At 42.2% G+C, this 18,007-nt stretch overlaps 1 protein-coding gene across 7 annotated transcripts in view; it reads left to right on the forward strand.

The window, feature by feature from the left end:
- The window catches only part of arvcfb (ARVCF delta catenin family member b), a 216,528-nt gene that overhangs the window by 175,157 nt on the left and 23,364 nt on the right, over positions 1-18,007 (forward strand). For 5 of the 7 annotated variants that reach the window (XM_062384664.1, XM_062384649.1, XM_062384661.1 and 2 more), the window contains 2 exons: positions 1,196-1,213; positions 3,119-3,190. In XM_062384664.1, coding sequence (XP_062240648.1) covers positions 1,196-1,213; positions 3,119-3,190 — 90 coding nt within the window. The remainder of the gene's footprint in view (positions 1-1,195; positions 1,214-3,118; positions 3,191-18,007) is intronic. The other 2 variants (XM_062384651.1, XM_062384660.1) reach the window with 1 other exon arrangement.

Raw genomic sequence — 18,007 nt, forward strand, 5'->3', positions numbered from 1 at the left:
GTGCAGACAATAAAGATGAGGCAGTCCACTGTGTAACTGTGACCTCTAACCTTCAATATTTTGTTAAATTACTTACATAATTGACCATCTGCCACGTCAGGATGATTTTGATGTGGCCCGCTCTACTTAACAGATGTGCCGTGAACGTATGTGCCGTTAGCTGGGTCTTAAATCGGCCTCCTCCCAGGCTGTTTGTTAAACGACACTGTTATCGCCCCGCTGTAAAACAATAATGGCTGCTATTAATCAGTCAGCCAATGAGGTGGGACTACCCGCCATTGACCCTTGACTTCTAACGTCTCACTGGAAAATCCTTGGGTTCAGGGGGTCAGGGACAGCACAGGAGCTTACATGTATACAGATTTAAAAAGAACCCAATTAACCGCCTGAATACTCTAACACATACACACTTGGAGCTGTGAGCTGTGTGTAGCTGCTGCACACCCTGAAGGTATTCTGAGGAAAGACGCTCAGTTATAGAAATATTAAACGCAGCTATAAAGGAGCGTGGAGCCGGGTAGTTAAACAACACTGTCGGCAGCAGCCTCTGTAATTTGTTACCTTAAGTAGGTATGTTTGGCCTGCTCCTAAGTTTAATGCCACTTTGAGTATAAAGCACAACATTATGATCAGCACACGCTTAACAGCTCATGCTTTGTTTTACCTAATAAACAGTCTGACTCTTGGCTTGTTTTTCTCTTTGAGCACATCTCTTCCCACACAGTAATATTAATCAAGCACTTACACAAACACAAGCCACTTGAATGTTTCACTGTTCCTCTCTGTTCTTCGCCTCTACCACTCTTTTCCAGTCTTTCCCTTATTTCTCTCTTCATATTTCGGACTTTTCTTCCGTTCTCACTTGAAAAATCTATTAAATTGATGCCTACTCTTTGAACGTGCCTCTCAGAAAACACCTATGGACTGCTAATGGCTTTCTATCTCGTCTCTCTCCATTTCAAAAGTACTCTTTTCCTTTCTTTGCTCTCCTTCTCTCTCTGTCGGCCTTGTTCTCCTTTCCTTTCACCCTTTCCAACCCTCCATATTCAGTAAAATATGAGTCTTTGTGGATAACGCTTCACATATATTGCACAGCTTCTTCTTTAGCACACACATTTTTTTTCACCATGCCTCTTCTTTCTTCTCCCTGCTTTGTGTTTTTTGGCATTGCTGCTGCTTCCTTGGCTAACTATAGAGGAATGGTTTAATCAAGGTGAGTGGACCTCCTTCAACCCTTCTCACTTCATTTCTCCTCCTCTTCATCCTTCCTCCCCACTCTCCGCCTCCTCCTCCTCTCCCCCTGCTGTAGAATATAGTTAGAAGTAGGTTTGGGTGTCCTCCAAAAACCTGAACAGCTTGCAAGGACTTCAGAAAATGTTGGGTTTTCACTCATTCCACATGTATCCCCTCACCATACCCACCTACTGTACCGTAGCACTGAGGGATTACAGACTCCCACATCTCCAATCTCCACAGTTCATTAGTGCTAGTTGTTCCTCAGTCTTTGAAAGTAGGTGAAGGGTAAAGGGTGCTTGGTAAAAGAGGTAAGTCCCTTTGTCAGGATGTAAGTAGAGCTTGACTAATCAAACCAATCAAGTATGCAGGAAAATAATTGAAATTAAAACTTGAACACCAAAGTTATTTTTGTCTGACTCTGTGATTGAACTGAGACTTTTAGACTGAAGATAAAACTAATCCCAAACATTGATGAAAAACTGCTGCTGACTGTTTCCAGCCAGAGCCCTTCATCTCTGATCCCTTTGTGTTGTATTAAAGCATACATGTCAAGCTCTGCTTCAGGTCCTGCCTCTCTGTGTGTGTGTTTGTGTGTGTGTGTGTGTGTTTGTTTGTCGCACCTCAGTATCCAAACATTCAAAGTTTCTAAGTTGTATACTCAAAAAAAAAAGTTCTAGTTGAAAATGTGCTTGTGTGAATTAGGGAATCCTCTGAAGTACTCATTCTTAATGAAAGTTGGATGAACACTTTTCTCATTTGTGCCGATAAATCTATGTCTGAAGTTAATTAGCTTAGCCGCTCTTAGCCTACATCCATACAACATTTAAATTTTAAATTTTAAATTCAGTGTTGCTGATATTGTTGTCTTTGCTGACAGCTGTTGTGCAGTTAACATATACATTTTACATTAATACAACTATTTACATGAGCTAATATTTGAGGAACCGGTGACAATCCCTGTGTACGTTAGTGGTCACATGATAAGCGTTTTCAGACGTTTGTAATGTATGTAAAGGGATTAGAGCAAAATCACTCATATGGACAGGATTGTTTTTAAATCAAATGTAGTGGTATGGATGTAGTACCATGAATGTAGGGGGTAATAGCAGCTGTCCTGACGCCCAATGGTTAGCTGTGGACTTGTACATGTTACTTGTGGACAGAGCCAAAGTAGCTGTTCCCTTCTGCCTACATGCTTCCAGACTTTCTTCTTGTCCAGGTTGTACAGAAACCTCCTCTTCATTTATTTGCTTCTTTTGGTCCTGCACCTGTACCTCAACCCACCTTCCCCCGTTCCATTTAGCTTCAGACAGTCACTGCATTATTCAAGGTATTTCATCCGTCGTAGACATTATAAAAGTGTAGGTTTGATTGTGGAGAGAAAGTGTGTATTTATACTGTATGTGTATGGTCTTTTTTTATCACCAGGGCAGAAGATGGTGTGTTTTCTATGTGTGTTTGTATATGCCATGTTTCAGCATAAACAGTTGTATGTATCAAAACACAGACAGCTATGTTGTTTATACATACAAATGTTTATGCTTTATTGTTGATTAATGTGTAGCACAGTCCCGGATTAGACCGATATGTAAAAATCATAATTTTGCACAACCACATTTGAAATCTGCCTCTACTTGATCAGCTGGAATCAATCTATATATCGTTTTTTTTTGTGTTTTTGATGCTATTTGAGATACTAATATTTTGTTTATTTAGCATAAAGAGAACACAGTTACGATTCAAAGACAATGACATCGGCCTTCTAAATCCATGTCGGTCTAACCCCGGTGTCTACCACATTCTCCCTTATAATCCTGCTGCCTCACAAAACAACACTGACCTTGTCTTCCCTGCTCTCTCTCTCTCTCTCTCTCTTACCCAGGCAAAAAGAATGGTGAGAACGACAAAAACTACGATACGTTGGATCTGCCCAAGCGCACAGAGCCGTCGAAAGGTAGGCGCTCGTCTGGCAGGCAACACGTCCCTCTGTTAACGCTCTCCCTGCTGGGGGAGCATGTTATAGAGGAGAGTGAGTCGGGAAGTGACTCCAGTGATTTAGATGTCATGCTGTAGAGGAGGTGGAGACATGAGGGTGATGTGTTTCATTGAGACTCAGCTGTGTTGGTGTGGGAGGCTTTGGACAGAAGAACAGGTTTCTTCATTTAGCTTTGTTCGATGATAGTGCTTCTGTTTAAGCCGCTGTGAGCTGATTACTCCTCATTTAGACTGTGGGTTGCACAAAACAAAATATTTAAGGGTGCTTGGGTGATGTTTCGAAGATTTGCAAGATGTTCTGATATTTTATGAACTAAACATCAAAGGAAAAGTCTCCTAGTGGCTACCTGTCAAAGCAGATGCTGTGTGAAAAACAGCAAACCAGACTTCAATTCTCTCCCCTAAATCTCCGCGAGAATGGGATTTCCCATAATGTGATACTGTTGCTTTAATAGATAATGAAGTCAGTTGTTAGTTACTGCCCCAGGTGGGATATTGATAGACATCTTGATGGAGTGAAGTTTCTGTAAATGGAGAAGACTAAATCTGGAGAAGACTAAATCTTCAGTGTTTATTCAGTATGGATTAACTAGAAAGGGCTGTTTGTATTTGGCTTATTTTGTTAAAAATGAATGATTTGAAAATCATACAAATATAATTATCCCGTGATGACTGCTTATTGATTTTGGTTCTTTACATTGCAAAGATTAGACATAGATAGCTTGGTGTGAAATAATAGAATTAAATCACATCATCTCACAGCATTTGGTTTATTGTCATATTGCACAACAGCCATAGGGCTGTATCGATAGCACTGATTTTATTATGTTACATAATGACGTAGCAGAGACACAGAAACCTCTCCTCTCTTCTCCTTTCTTCTCATCTCCTATCCTTTCCTACATCGTCTCCTCTCCTCTCATGTCGTCTCCTACATCGTCCCTTCTACTCTCTTCCCCTGTCCTCTCCGACATCGTCTCCTCTCCTGTCCTCTACTCTTTTATATTCTCCTGTCCTCTCCTACATCGTCTCCTACATCGTCTCCTACATCGTCTCCTCCTCTCTCCCCTCTTTTATTATCCTGTCTTCTCCTAAATCGTCCTCTCTCCTCAAAAAACATTAACATGTCATCCAACTCAGCAGCCGTTTCCAGCCACAGTGTGTGCTCACTCATATTCTCTTTGCTTCTGCTTTTTGACACCGACGGGCAGGTGTAGCAGTAATGAGAGCAAGCTAGTATGCAGCACATACTGAAGTGCATCCGTATGGTAATGGAATGTGTATTTGATTTGCTTGTACCTTTCTCTGAGGTGTGTGTGTGTGTGTGTTTGTGTGTGTGTGTGTGTGGGTGTGTGTGTGTGTGTGTGTGTGTTGGTGTGTGTGTGCGCAGTGTGTGTGTGTGTGTGTGTGTCGATCTCTCTTGGTGTCTCTGGAATTTGCCTGCACTTGTTACAAACTCTTACGTGGTATTTACACATCGGCACCTTCATCAGTGTCTAGTGGCAGCCACTCAAAATCAATATCACTTCCTCTTTGCCTGTTAATTAGCCACATTAGCATGGCAAAGTGGGCTGTCATTAAACTAGATCACAATTAATTGCTGTGCTTTTCCAAGTTAAGCCGATTTAGCTTTTTTCCTTTCATTCCTAAAGTGAAGGGAAGCAGACAAGCTCCAAGGATGATAATTAATATTTACCACTCACTGGGTTTTCATGGACAAAAGCCAAGCTGGCATGCAGATCTATGGCAGTTACAACTGTGGTACGATTACGTTACACAATATACAAACAGTACCCTTCGGAGTTAAGAATCCAAAGCAAACTATTATTGTTATAGGCCTAAATGTCATGCACATTGGAAATATTTGTGTGGGTTCATGGTCTAGAGATCAATCTGCGTTATCCTGCTCGCAGACTGACAAATCATATTCAACATAAGCTTGGCACGCAGGTGACACACAACAGTGAGATTGAATGGATAATAAGCTTAATCATCAGAGCACATTGACTTTTAAAGCACATTTATCACTGTTTCCTCTGCAGGACACATCAGAGTCATCTGGGTGCTGTTTGTTTGTCTATGAAAATGTATTTTTGTGTGGGATCTTGCACGTACTCCACCCTCCAACACCGTGCCCCCTCAGTCATCTGTGCAGAGTTTGCAGAGAGAGAGAGAGAGAGAGCAGCTCTCATTGGGTGGTGATGGCTGAGGGAGATATGGGAGATTACATGTGTATCCTGGTGCTGATCTGATGTCAGACAGAGAGAGGTGAGCTCTAGGACCAGGCTAGGCCTCACAGTGGGCATTGATTAATCTTGTTTGTGTGTGTGTGTGTATGTGTTATTGCAGAAAGAGAGAGAGAATCAGGCTATTTTCCATTACCCAACAGTTTTGTGTACATCGATGCTTTTGTCGCTTGAAATGTATTATTTTGACAGTTTTGAATTTCTCAGTCTTTATCTTGTTTGTGTCTCATGGGTCAAAAAAGAAGAACAAGCTGTAAACACAATATTGAGAGAACTTATTTTTTCTGGCCAATTAAAAATATTTCCAACATCCCCCAAGAGGAATATGCACCTGTTCAGGTGCACAGCTAAATGCTCCAGAATGTTCAACAGCTATACTCCTTAACTCTGTCTGTAGAGCTCAGGACAACTGCAGGGTGAGATGATCAATTGCAGTATGTTTGTGGAAAAGATTTCACTCCACACATGGTCATATAAGTTGTAATTCTAATAGAAATCAATGACATTTTCCTGATGTGTACAGCAAACCTGTATTTCAACAGTTTTGGAAATACAGCGAATCACTTTTCCAAAGTTAGCATAAGTAATCCTAACCAGTCCTGTATCTTGTTAAATATGCTTCTAAAGCAGCAACTCCAAAGCTGACTAATTAACAGCAACAAATAATAACATATAATATGTAATATGTTGTTTAATTCATTTACACAAAAATTTAATATAAAGTAAAATCAGCTGTTTATATATCATCACACAATAACCCATGTAGCACTTTGTCTAATAGAATTCACAGCTAGTGAATGTTTTTATGCATGTGTGAAATACAATGGATAATGTTCCGAAATTGTAATCTTTGTCATTTGTGAAAACGTCTTTATTACATTACGAGAAATTGTTGGTTTAGTTTAGTTGGTTTTACAAATGATCCACCAGTCAAATTTCATGTCAAAATACAACTTCAATATTGTACATATAGACCATATATCATGAATAGCCAAATATCAATGTCAATGACAATGAGAAGTCCAGAGTTGGTTATTGTACGTTATTCATATTCAGAGCAGAAGCGGAGAGAAGAGAGGGGTGGCTAGATGAAAAGTAATTTCAATGTGTGAAAAGACACCTTTTATTAAAAACTGAAAGTTAGGAGGTTTTGTTTTTGCTGAGGTTTCCTCTAACTTGATTTGGAAGAGGCGAGTATGTTGGCTGCCCCGAGAATATCATGGAACCCCAATTGAATTATTCTTTACTTTTCATGCAGCCTCTGTCACCACTCATCTGCTTTGTCTTACACTCTTTTTGCTGTGCTGTCACGATGAAGTGTCATGATGCTGGAAAGGGACTTTCTGAGCACCAAAGCTGATGAGTACAAGTGCTCATTTCCCAGCAGAACTAAGACGCCAGTGATTTGACCTTGACACATGAGGAAGATGGGCTCTGCTCTGGCTGTGGTTGTGTGGCAGCTCGGCTTATAAAAGCTGTTTCAGATTAGTTATTTGTTGACTGAAGCTTTGGACATACTTCCGTACTGATGCACAAAGCTGCAGACATGCTTCATGCTACAATCTGGGACATATTCCACTTGAAGAAAATAAGATGGCAACCCTTCCTTCGTTGCTGCCATAGCAACAAGAAGAAATAAAAAAAAAAAAGAACGACATACAGTACATGCAAGTTAGTTCTCTTGTAGTGTGTACAGTTCGGCATGTTTGTCATGTCTACAATCTCAGTTTGTCCTGTTACCAAACATTAGCTCCATATCAACAGAGACAAAGTATCGCTAAAGCTGGAAGAAAAATATTATTTAAAAAAAAAAGGATTTTTATCGCATTTCACCTCACACTAGATGAAAAGTCAAACGTCAAAAGTCACTTTACAATTCATACTGAAGGAAACATACATTTTTTCCCATTCATTATCTAGACTATTCTAATTTGCCCTTCCACAGTTTCAGAATAATCCCCAAAAAATGGTAGTACTTAATAAAAATTAAAGATAATAAAACATCTTTTTTGCATCTTGCTCGCTCACGCTGTCAATTTCCGCATGCTGGCGCCATGGCCCATAATGTTTTTACAGCCCATGCAGATCGTGAAAACCTCAAAGTTGCAGCTGCAGTCGTGGCATCAATGTGATGTCAGAAGATCCCTAAACTCAGTAGGATATATCCTCCAGGGAGCATGCATCTGTCATTGAGATATTAACATATACGTTGCTGAGATTATAAACTATAAGTCATTATAATAAAGTATCAAATGTGAGTTGTAATAAATATTTCGTTCTGGTGAATCTAACGTATTTATACTTTGTTCATTTGAAAAATCCATATCAGCTAACCCTGATTGCATTTTCTCTCTCGGCTACATTGTGCAGTCGTATATTTTTATTATAGGAAATAACTGGAAACCCCTGTTTCTGTTGGCAGAGCTTATTCGCAGCCAATGAATCTTCGTGTCAAACTGCTTGTAGTTTACAGGGAAGGTGATTGATCACAGCTTCATCAGGTAGTGCCAATTAGTCACATCTGGCACAGAGAGCAATCTGACTAAGCAGTTAAGACCTTGAGAAGCCTCAGTGCTTTCCACGAGCTCGCCCTCTTTATTTCTCTTTCTGCCTCACTTGCTGATTCCCCTTTTCGCTTGCTCTCTGCCACTTCAGTGCTCTCTCCAGCCCTGGGAGATTTCTTGTGCTTCCCTCTCTGCACAAACACACACATTGAGATATAGAGAAAACAGCAGCGTTTACCAAGAACGACAACTTTGTCACATGTCCCGCCGTTTTGTCTTGCAAGCCGAGCGTTTAATTTGTGGAAGGGGCTTAGTGTTGACAAACAACAATGGTGCGAGCTGTTTTGTATTGCATTGTATTACCCTCTTTGATATCTTCCCACTGGAGATCTCTATTTGTACTATAACAAACACTGACTGTTTCGCTATCGGAGTCATCTCTTTCTCTGATGCGTCTGTGCTACACTTTTGGTGTTTGTCTCTGCTGTCGTTGCTACACATGCAGGAGACATATTTCACTTAATGGGTCTGTGGCACATATCACATTCTTTTAATCCTCAATGTTATATCTTCATGCCTTAGAAGCTGTGGCAAGAAAAACATTTCTTTTTTCCCAGAGGCACAATAAACGTCCTGCCACACTGAGCAAATAAGTTCAAGTAGATACATTTTCCAAGATAAAGCTTCTTTTGTGTCATTAACTGCTGCTTCAGAGGAGCACGACTCTGAAGGGAGGTAAAGTTTTGGCCGGTTCTGTGTCTACTTTACACCGAAAGTTAAAGCGGAAAGATCGTGAATAATTTGTTCTATATTGCAAATTCCGAGCTGCGGTCTCATGTGGGTGCTCTCCGTCTTTACTGCTGAGAAATGTAACACCCAGGTAGTAAACGCTGAGTCCTCGCCTTGCTGACCTCTTGCAAGCACGCAGTCAGACAACCACTGGGGTGAGTCAGTCCTTTTTGTTCAGGATAAACACAACGCTCAGTTTCTCTCTCCTCCACCTCTTCCTCCTGACTTCCTGCTGTCATATTTCACAGCAAAGTGAGACCTCAAACGATGACAAATAACCACCTCATGAACCGACAGACGCACACAGACTGAATCTCACATATCAAGGGCGTGCACAAGGCTGTGGCTGAAGTTGCCAGGTTTGGCTGGGCACTGGAGAAAAGTTTTATGATTTTGCTCAGGCTGTGTATACAAGTCGCCCATAACAGAGTGTGGTTAAAATACTAAACTTGGTATTGGTGATGTTGTGTGAGGACTGTGGGGGAGTCTACTGAAGTTGCTGTAATAACAACAGATGTTATGATTTGTTTGTATCACATTTGTAGTATTATCTTTCATTATCATGAAACACTCATTGCTAGATAGCTAGCTGGCTAAGATGGGTAGATGTATGAAAGATGTTTAGCTTTGTTCCAAAACTACGACACTTCAATATACAGTAACAGCTGAGGGAGGTAGATAAGGGGAGAGCAGCTATGAGGACCTTGAACTTAGCAATATGGCAGAATAAAAGATTCAATTGATATTGATAATTATCACAATAAATGTCACATTTTTATTTGTTTCCAAAGTTAACGACTGAGTTTTACTTCTGAGTGAAGTTTGTGGTTTTAAATTATTCTTTATGCATAGAAAATGGAAATGCATATATTGGGCCTTGTTATATTGCTTTAGACTTTATGTAGGGGGGAAATTGTTACATACAACATAATGTTAAAGATATAGCTTTTTTGTAACCCTACAGGGTTTCAATTACATACACACACACATATATATATAAAGCCCCTTTTTTCAGCCTCGAAAAATCTTCAAGTCCATGTAACATTTACAAAGCCACATAAATAAGCACATAACACTTGCTCAGACAAATTCACACATACTTTCTCACCCTCAGCTTATCTGCTGTCTTGACACATAGGGTCCACTCCGCACAGGGTGGGATCCTGACCGTCTGGCACCTTGTATCACTCTCTCACTCTTTGTGGCATCATTACATTTCCCTCAGCAATACACCTAGCGTATGCCAAATATTTAGAGGGTTACTTTGCCTCTCAAGCTTTTGCATGCTGGATTCTGTCACGTCCAGAGTAAGTGGATGCTTCTCTAAGAAAAGGAGTATAATTTTGACTTGAGTAAAAGTATACATTTTATTAAAAAGTAATCCATGAACTTCTCTTCCGAGTGTAGTGAATTGCTCAATGCAAAATTGGTCGCATCTTTAACTGTGCTTGAGTACTGTAACAAGATTAATTCACGTTGTTACATACATCCCATCATTGATCCTTGGTGGTTGGATGGTTTTCTGATATTGAATAAAGCAATTGGAAATGCAGCCAAGAAGTATTTTCAGATGCAATTCAATCAAATGTTGAAACATAAATTGGCAATTGTAATTTTCAGTCCCACTCTTAGCTGTGGCAGTAAGTCGTCTGTATTTTAAGGACCTGGCTGCAGTAATAATGACTGCTATAAAAAAAAATCTACTGCTATGTATCATCCTTCCTGCTGTGATGCAACCATTGAACCAGTGCCATCCATGCATTATAGGCTGAACTGTGTTATTCTGTATCAGACATTTTTTTGGCTGCCTCAGGTGCCACCACCCTCTGAGCCAACAGTGGTGCCAGGACCAAGTTTGAGGAATGAGATCTGGTTAACAGAGACACATGTAAATAAGTGTAAGTTGAAAAGCCAGGTATAATTTGGGCCTTCCACGAAGCATGAAGTAACTGGACCTAACATTCCTTCTTAGTTCCAGGTCGGATGTGTTGATTGTAGAAGATCATCTTTTGCTTTGACCAGATGGAGAACAACCGACCAGTTTATGAAACTAAGATAACCTTAGTTAACCTTAGTGCACCAACCACACCAAGGCAATTTCCTGTATGTGAAAATATACAAGGCAATAAAAAGAATTCTGATTCTGATTCTGATTCTGACCTAGGGACACGTCAGGGAAACAACCACACTCTGTAGATATGTGTTTGTTTGAAAAATATGACATCATGTGTTAGTGCTGTATGTACTGCCAACAAGTTAAAAGCTCACTCCAGATGTGAAATGTTCCACTCGCCCCTTCCCACCTCACCTGGGATTAAAAATGAATCCCACTCTGCTCCACCAGCTGCTGGGAGTGCCCGCCACCATCCATTTAGCCTGCTCAGCTGGCCAAGGCAAACCTGAGACTACTCACATACCTCCTCCTCTGTTGATATTAAAACAAACACCACAAAGAGGTAAAAAATGACTAATTATGGGAATAGCAAGTGGCTTGCAGTTGACATGTTAGTGACTGCAATCCCCCCACCGCCCCTTTAACTCCTCTCTTCTCAAGCAATTTCACACAGGCAGTGATGAGAAGGAGCGATAAAAGAACGAGGATCAGCAAAGGAAATATGAGGGGAGCAAGGTTTATTGAAGTGGGACCACCTTGTGTTTTGTTGGAAATACAAAGAGGCTTGCATAATAATGCTATTCCTAGGAGGTCTTGTAGAGAGTGACTGTTCTACACATCATTAGCAGAATGAAGTCCTTGCAGATTGGATTGTGTGTACGCATGCTTTGATGCATGGCAGCATTTACCCACCTTTGTTTGGCAAAGGATGGTGGGGCATCTCTAATTCCCAGCACTTCCTCTGTGGCGGTGCATAAACTCTACAGCACTTTACACACACAAACACAGCAGTGATCAACTGTTTCTCAACTTCCTTAAACTTTCTTTACCCCCCCAAAAAAACTCACTGCCCTCGATCAGTGTTTCTCGTCCTGCTGGGCTCTGTGGGATTCTCCAAAAGTGCTGGGAATCCATGCTAGCCGGCAGCAGAGTTGGGCTCTTCAGATGATTAACCATGTCATTCGCCTCCCCCATCTCCCCCAAACCTGAGCTGTTGGAGCAGAGTGATAATTATGAGACAAGAATGAGGAAGTGCAGGGAGATTTAGTTGCCAAATGGAGATTCTGCTTGGCCCTGTTCGTGGCACAAGAGCGCTGCTTCCTGTTTTTGCGTGAGATGCTTTAATCTAATTAAAAGCAGATTAATGATGCGCAGAGTGTCATCACTGGAGCTACAAACAGACTCAACGTGGGGGGCGAAACGCACCCCTCCAGAATTCTCCACTCTCCTCCTGTTACTTCTCAACGCTAAATGAAATATTGGTCGTAAACAGTCTAGACTGTTGTAAACAGGAGGACCTAAGTGCATCGTAAGGATTGCTGTCCTTGCTTACAATCGAAGAAGAGGGTCAGATGGGCCAGAGAAAGATTCGAGCACTGGCAGTTGTCCAATGAAAGGATTTTACTCCAGAGCATAATATCAACTAGAGCCACACCGTATATGATGCTCTAGATTACATCTATGCTGTTTAACTGACGCTTTTATCCCGCGCCACATCAAGTTTGTGCACTGCTCGCAACCAAGTTAGCAGAGGCTATGAAAAACCAAGGTCCCAGTGCAGTACCACACAATAGTCCTGTGACTACACAACACACAAGAGATGTCAAAGGACAATGATGTAAGTGTCTGTATATGTGAGAGATTGAGAGGAGGGAGTGGGAAAAGCCTGACATGAAAACACTTTTTAGTGGTGAGTTTTTCAGTGTCAACAGACAATCGTTTTGATCGGCCCATAATGAGAAGTGTTTTGAATTTTAATGTGCGTTTGATTTGACGATGGGTTCATTTCAACCGGCGGGAACGGCTTATCTCATCCGTACTGCCTTTCATTTTGTCTCTAATAAGCCCACATGCACATGCACACAAACTCGTGCACACACAAATTCTAATTCATACAGCTGTCTCTCTCTCTTTCTCTCTCTCTCTCTCTCTCTATCTCTCTCTCTCTCTCTCTCTCTCTCTCTCTGTCTGTCTGTCACACACACACACACGCACACACGCACCCACACACACACGTGAACAGGACAGTGCACTGTGCCTTTGACCAAGAGCTATGGCTATTAGAGATGGTGTTGTTTGTCAGGATGTTTGAGAGAGAGAGAGAATATTACCTGGGAAAATTTACCTCAGCTCTGTTGCGTATGTGTGTGTGTGTGTGTGTGTGTATGGGTGTATGTGTGTGTATGTGTGTTTGTGTGTGTGTGTGTGTGTGTGTGTGTGTGTGTGTCTGTCTGTGTGTGCCTCTATGTATGTGTGTGTGTATGGGGGAGAAAAACATATAGACTGCCCTCCTCCACGGCAAGAGTTAATCCAGAGTATCCATCACACTTCAGCGTGCGAACTCCCAGAGGGGAGGGTTCGGCGCGGCCTGAGGAAGCACTAAATGAGAGATGGATGCTGACACCGACACAGACACAGGAAATCCCTCCGCTGTCGAACACCATCACAGCCCACATCCTGCATCCCTGATGAAGAGTTGAGCCCTAGACAGTGTGCACTTTCTGTAGGGCCGACTGGTCCCCCTCCTTTTTAATTTGTCTGAATTTAAGGTGAACTACAACCAGCAGCAAAACCAGGACTCATATAAGTTTCCTCATATGGTGCGTTGTTTTATTGGGTTTCACAGCATTTAAATCGGCAGCTCCCCAGCTCTTCCTCAATTTGTCCCATAAAGGCATAGATGTATTTTACCATTGCTGCTGGTTTACAGAAGTAATTACCTCTAAAAACAGACTCACATTCTCCTGATGTCACTGAATCAAACACGGAACCCGGACCAGAGCCACACAGGTGTTTTAAGGTAGCAGAGGTTCATCATTCAGAAAGAGCCAGACTGCAGCACACGTCTCATTTCTAAGCAGCAGCACTCAGTGTTGAGCCCCAGGTAGAAAAAAAAACATTTTCCCTCAATTCCCTATAGCAGGCACTGGAAACACAGATTTCTCACGCATAACTAATGAGGATAAATAAATTAGAATCGAACAGATGAAAAGGAATAATCTGAAAATAATAATTACTCAGACTTCAGGGAGACAAAGGTCAAAATAACGAACAACACTAAAGTGTAGCTGGAGAGTAACCGCTAATCCAGCGGAAGATGGAAAAAAATGTGTGGCACATGGAGTAAATAGGTGAGCCGTTGAACCTCAAGAAGAGAAGAACTGCTCACAAGCATTCAGTAAAGTAGTTTCATTTTACCATGTTTGATTGCTTAGTTTATGTCACTTTCTCAATGTCCATTATCACCTTGGAGACAAAAGGCTTTTAGGATTAAGAGAATCAGGTAATGCTGTCTAATGCTAGGACACCATGCACCTCGGCCTAGTCTTCAGGTTAACACACACACACACACACACACACACACACACACACACACACACACACACACACACACACAGACACACAAACTCGCCATCAGGCTACAAGATTATCTGAGCTTATTCCCAAAGGCTTCACACCTGAGGACAACCTCGCTACCCCCTCCCCAAACTCCTGAGCGTATCATTCAGCTTGTGCTGCATTGCATCCCTTTTTCTCAGGGTTAGACTGTAGATGGATTTGTTTCTTTTCTCTTCTCTCTTTCCTCGTGTTCACTGTCTAGTTTCCCTGACATGATCCAGTCCTCTCTGTGGACTATTTACCAGACAGCTGTCCCATACACCGTACAACCCTCATAGCTCAAATCCACTCAGTCACGACTTCCACCTTCTCTCCCCTTTGACTCCTTCCACTTCGTCCTTTCCTCCCTCTCACTAACTGTATTATTCTTTTCTTCCATGCTCCCTGGTCACCTGCTTTTCTACATCTGTCACTTAGTTTTTGTCCTCTTGTCTTCCTCTTAATTCTCCTCAACCTCTTACCATCCCTCATCCTCTTCTCTCCTATCCTCTCCTCTCTCCTCACCCCCATCCTCTCCTCTCTGTCAGTTGCGAAGAGGAGATGTAGCATTTTGGAAATCAACTGTAAGTTAGAATTTGTGGAGTACGACACCATCCTGACAACTTAAGCTCGTTTTTCAGCCTCTCAGGCTCAGGTGAACAACTACACCGCCGCCCACCACAGCTTTTCCTTCTGAGCTCCCCCCTCTCTCTTTCTCTTTGTTTCTCTATTGCTCTTTATCCTTCTCCCTATCTCTCCCTACTTCTGCCCGTCTATCTCTTTCTCTGGCAGCATTTTGCTGCTGCCTGAGCTTCTAGTGTCGTTTGTGTCTGGATGAGGACGTGACTTGCCTGAGTAAAGAGAGCAGGCACTCAAGGTGATGTCGAAACCCTCCTCTCTCTCTCTCTCGCTCTCTCTCTCTCTCACACACACTCACACACACACACACACGTCTCTCCGCTGAGTGTCTCAGGAAGCTGATGCTAAACACAAACCTACATGGAGCATAAGCAGCAATTGGCCACTAATTGCAGCCTCCAGGCCAGCTTTTTGGCCGGCTGCTGTGGAATTATGGGAATTGTACTTAAGGATGAAAAAGGTCTCTATTTAGGCCCATTGTCATCTGAATTAACAAGTTACAGTTGTATATATTGTGCAGGTGGAAAAATTATGTTCTCTTTCCTTGTTTGGCTGTTGACGGGTCTAACTGTATCATAAGAACATTGAATGATGAAGAGGTGATGGAGAGTGGGTTTCCATAGCAACCCATAGAGCTACCATCATGTGCTCTTTCATCTCTACATATTATCTACATCAGTAGGCAGATAGATTGAGTTTGGTTGAGATATTGGAGGTTATGAGAGGGGCACAAGAATAAAAGATAACTCGAGAAAGCAAGAAAGGGGAGACTCAAGAAAAAGAAACAGGAAGAAGAAAAGTAATGTTATCAGTAGAGGAGCAGGCTCCATCTGCAGCCAAATTAATGGTCCAGACATGTATCTGCAATCGTTCTGTATGGTTTAGCCTGACCTCCTCCTCTCTGACTCTCCTGCAGCTTCATGGCTGAGTTTGTGAACTGTTGACCAGTCTAAAGAATATTCTGAAGCTGGATTTGCATCTTGTGTGATGGGAAACATTTTCATATTTATAACTTATTTCACATCACGGCCCTTTGAAGATGACACCTGCCTGTCTAGTGCCCATTCATATGAGACCATTTGCACTGATTTATCTGGAGCTGTCGCTGATGGCAATTCAGATTTAAGTGTACATGAACAGTCCAACTGAGGGGTATGCAAACAAAAAAGGCTTCATGTTATTTTTATTGTCAACTTAGAGCATCTGGATTTATGCTCCACAGCTTTTACCTGTGTCAGACCTGGAAATATATCAGCACATGGGCACAGTATAAACTGTGAGATGGAGCTTGTACATCAGGAGTCCCCTGTGTGGCAGTATGCACAGACAGGAGCTCTGTTCCATCTAACAACTGTGGCGAGACATTAGCCGACATTAACTTTAAAAAACATTTGTTGAACAGCAGCAAAGATGACAGGCTTTTTCACACACCACACAATTTGAAAAGTGACATATGTTGTCAATATATTTTCTCACCCAAAGGGAAATAATATCTTCAGCTGACACCTGAGATTCTAATATGAACCAACACCTCCACCTCAGGCCCTGGAACACTATCACATTAGCAGTAGGAACATTGGAAACAAACAACCGGAGCATTATCCCTGTTGATCCACTGAGAGGCTGGATAGCTGTGAGGCACATTCTTGAGCAAGCCACAGAAAAACCTAATACAACTGTGGCTCAACACTGAGAGACCCACTGGCTCTGTTTTTCCATCCAAAGTTCAGGGGTTGTTCAGGGGACTCTGTTAAAGGAGAGCTTGGACAGACAATTCAGTGTCTCATTGACTGCATGTTTTTTTGCTACCGGTGTTGATTCGTCCTGTCTGGACTAAAAGCCCACAGCAGGACTTTGCTAGCTTGTCAGCACAGGAAAGAGGAAGCACTCCCCTGTCACTGCAGAGGCAGCTCGCTGAAAAGGCTCCTATTGTGCTAAACGGTAGGAAACAAGCTTTCATTGGCCAGACATTCGGTTGTGCTGGAGCAGGACCCCCGTCGTGAAATGGCAAAGATGGAAGGACTGGAGCTCCTGTGCTGCATATTCCCTTTGTGCCATCTGTGCCATGTTTCTTTCACCATAGCCCTCTCGCCGCTCTCCATCCATCCACCCCATCGCATGGTTTGCTGTCCAAGAGAAGCGCCAGCCAGTTGCCACCTTCTGCCTCCCTTTTTCAATATCCAACAAACTAAGGCCAATCCACCGTGAGGGTATGCTAATGTGTGCTGCCCCGGGGCTACTCATAGAGATGCCAATGTGTGCCATGGGCCAACTCGGTATGAGAAGAGAGAAAGAAGCTCTGACTCCTGAACCCTGTCAGTGTGACGGGGTGACTGGAGGGTGAACAGCCTATGCAGCCTGGCAGTGCTCTCTGTTTTGGCTCTGGTCGAAATCTGTCAAGAGGGCTGTGCAGAGAAAGGGGAGTGAGCCTCCATCACATGTTCTCCCACTGAGAATGAGGACACTTGGACGTTTGAAATCAACTAAACTCGGGTCAAATTCTATTTGGAAAGCATGTTAGTTTTCTGTGCAACCTTTAAGGAGGAGCAGATTTTCACAGTGTTTCACCACAACCGAAATTGCTCCAGGTGGAGCGTCTGAAAGAGAATTTCAATTAAGTTTACTTTTCTGTAATTTATAATCGGCATTAACATGCAACTCATAACTGACCCTGATTCCCACATGATTTAAAATTCATCTCTAGCATAGAAATGGAATTAAAACGTCTCATTCACTGGTTGATCCTCTCCCAGCTGTACTCACACTGTGGAATGGACAGCAAACATCAATTGTATCCAACCCCTTCAGATATGTGCATGCATCCAATGACCCTTCAGCAAAATGTATACAAATGTGTTTCCATCCAGAAGAGACGAATCACAACACAGCTGTAGTAATAAAAACGTGTAATTTCTCGATCAATTTGCAGCTATTTTGTTAACGTGGACAAATAAAGCTTTTCATTTGAGCATTAACTCGTCGCTCTTCAGAAACATAATGTGACCCAGTGAGCTACTCCAGAGTGAATTGAATGCACTGGCCCTGTTTTTGAACTCCATCCATCTGGTACTCTTCCAAGCAGCATTAGCGCACACACATAAATTCAT

Source organism: Platichthys flesus, chromosome 3, assembly GCF_949316205.1.
Source record: "Platichthys flesus chromosome 3, fPlaFle2.1, whole genome shotgun sequence".
Lineage (NCBI taxonomy): Eukaryota > Metazoa > Chordata > Actinopteri > Pleuronectiformes > Pleuronectidae > Platichthys > Platichthys flesus.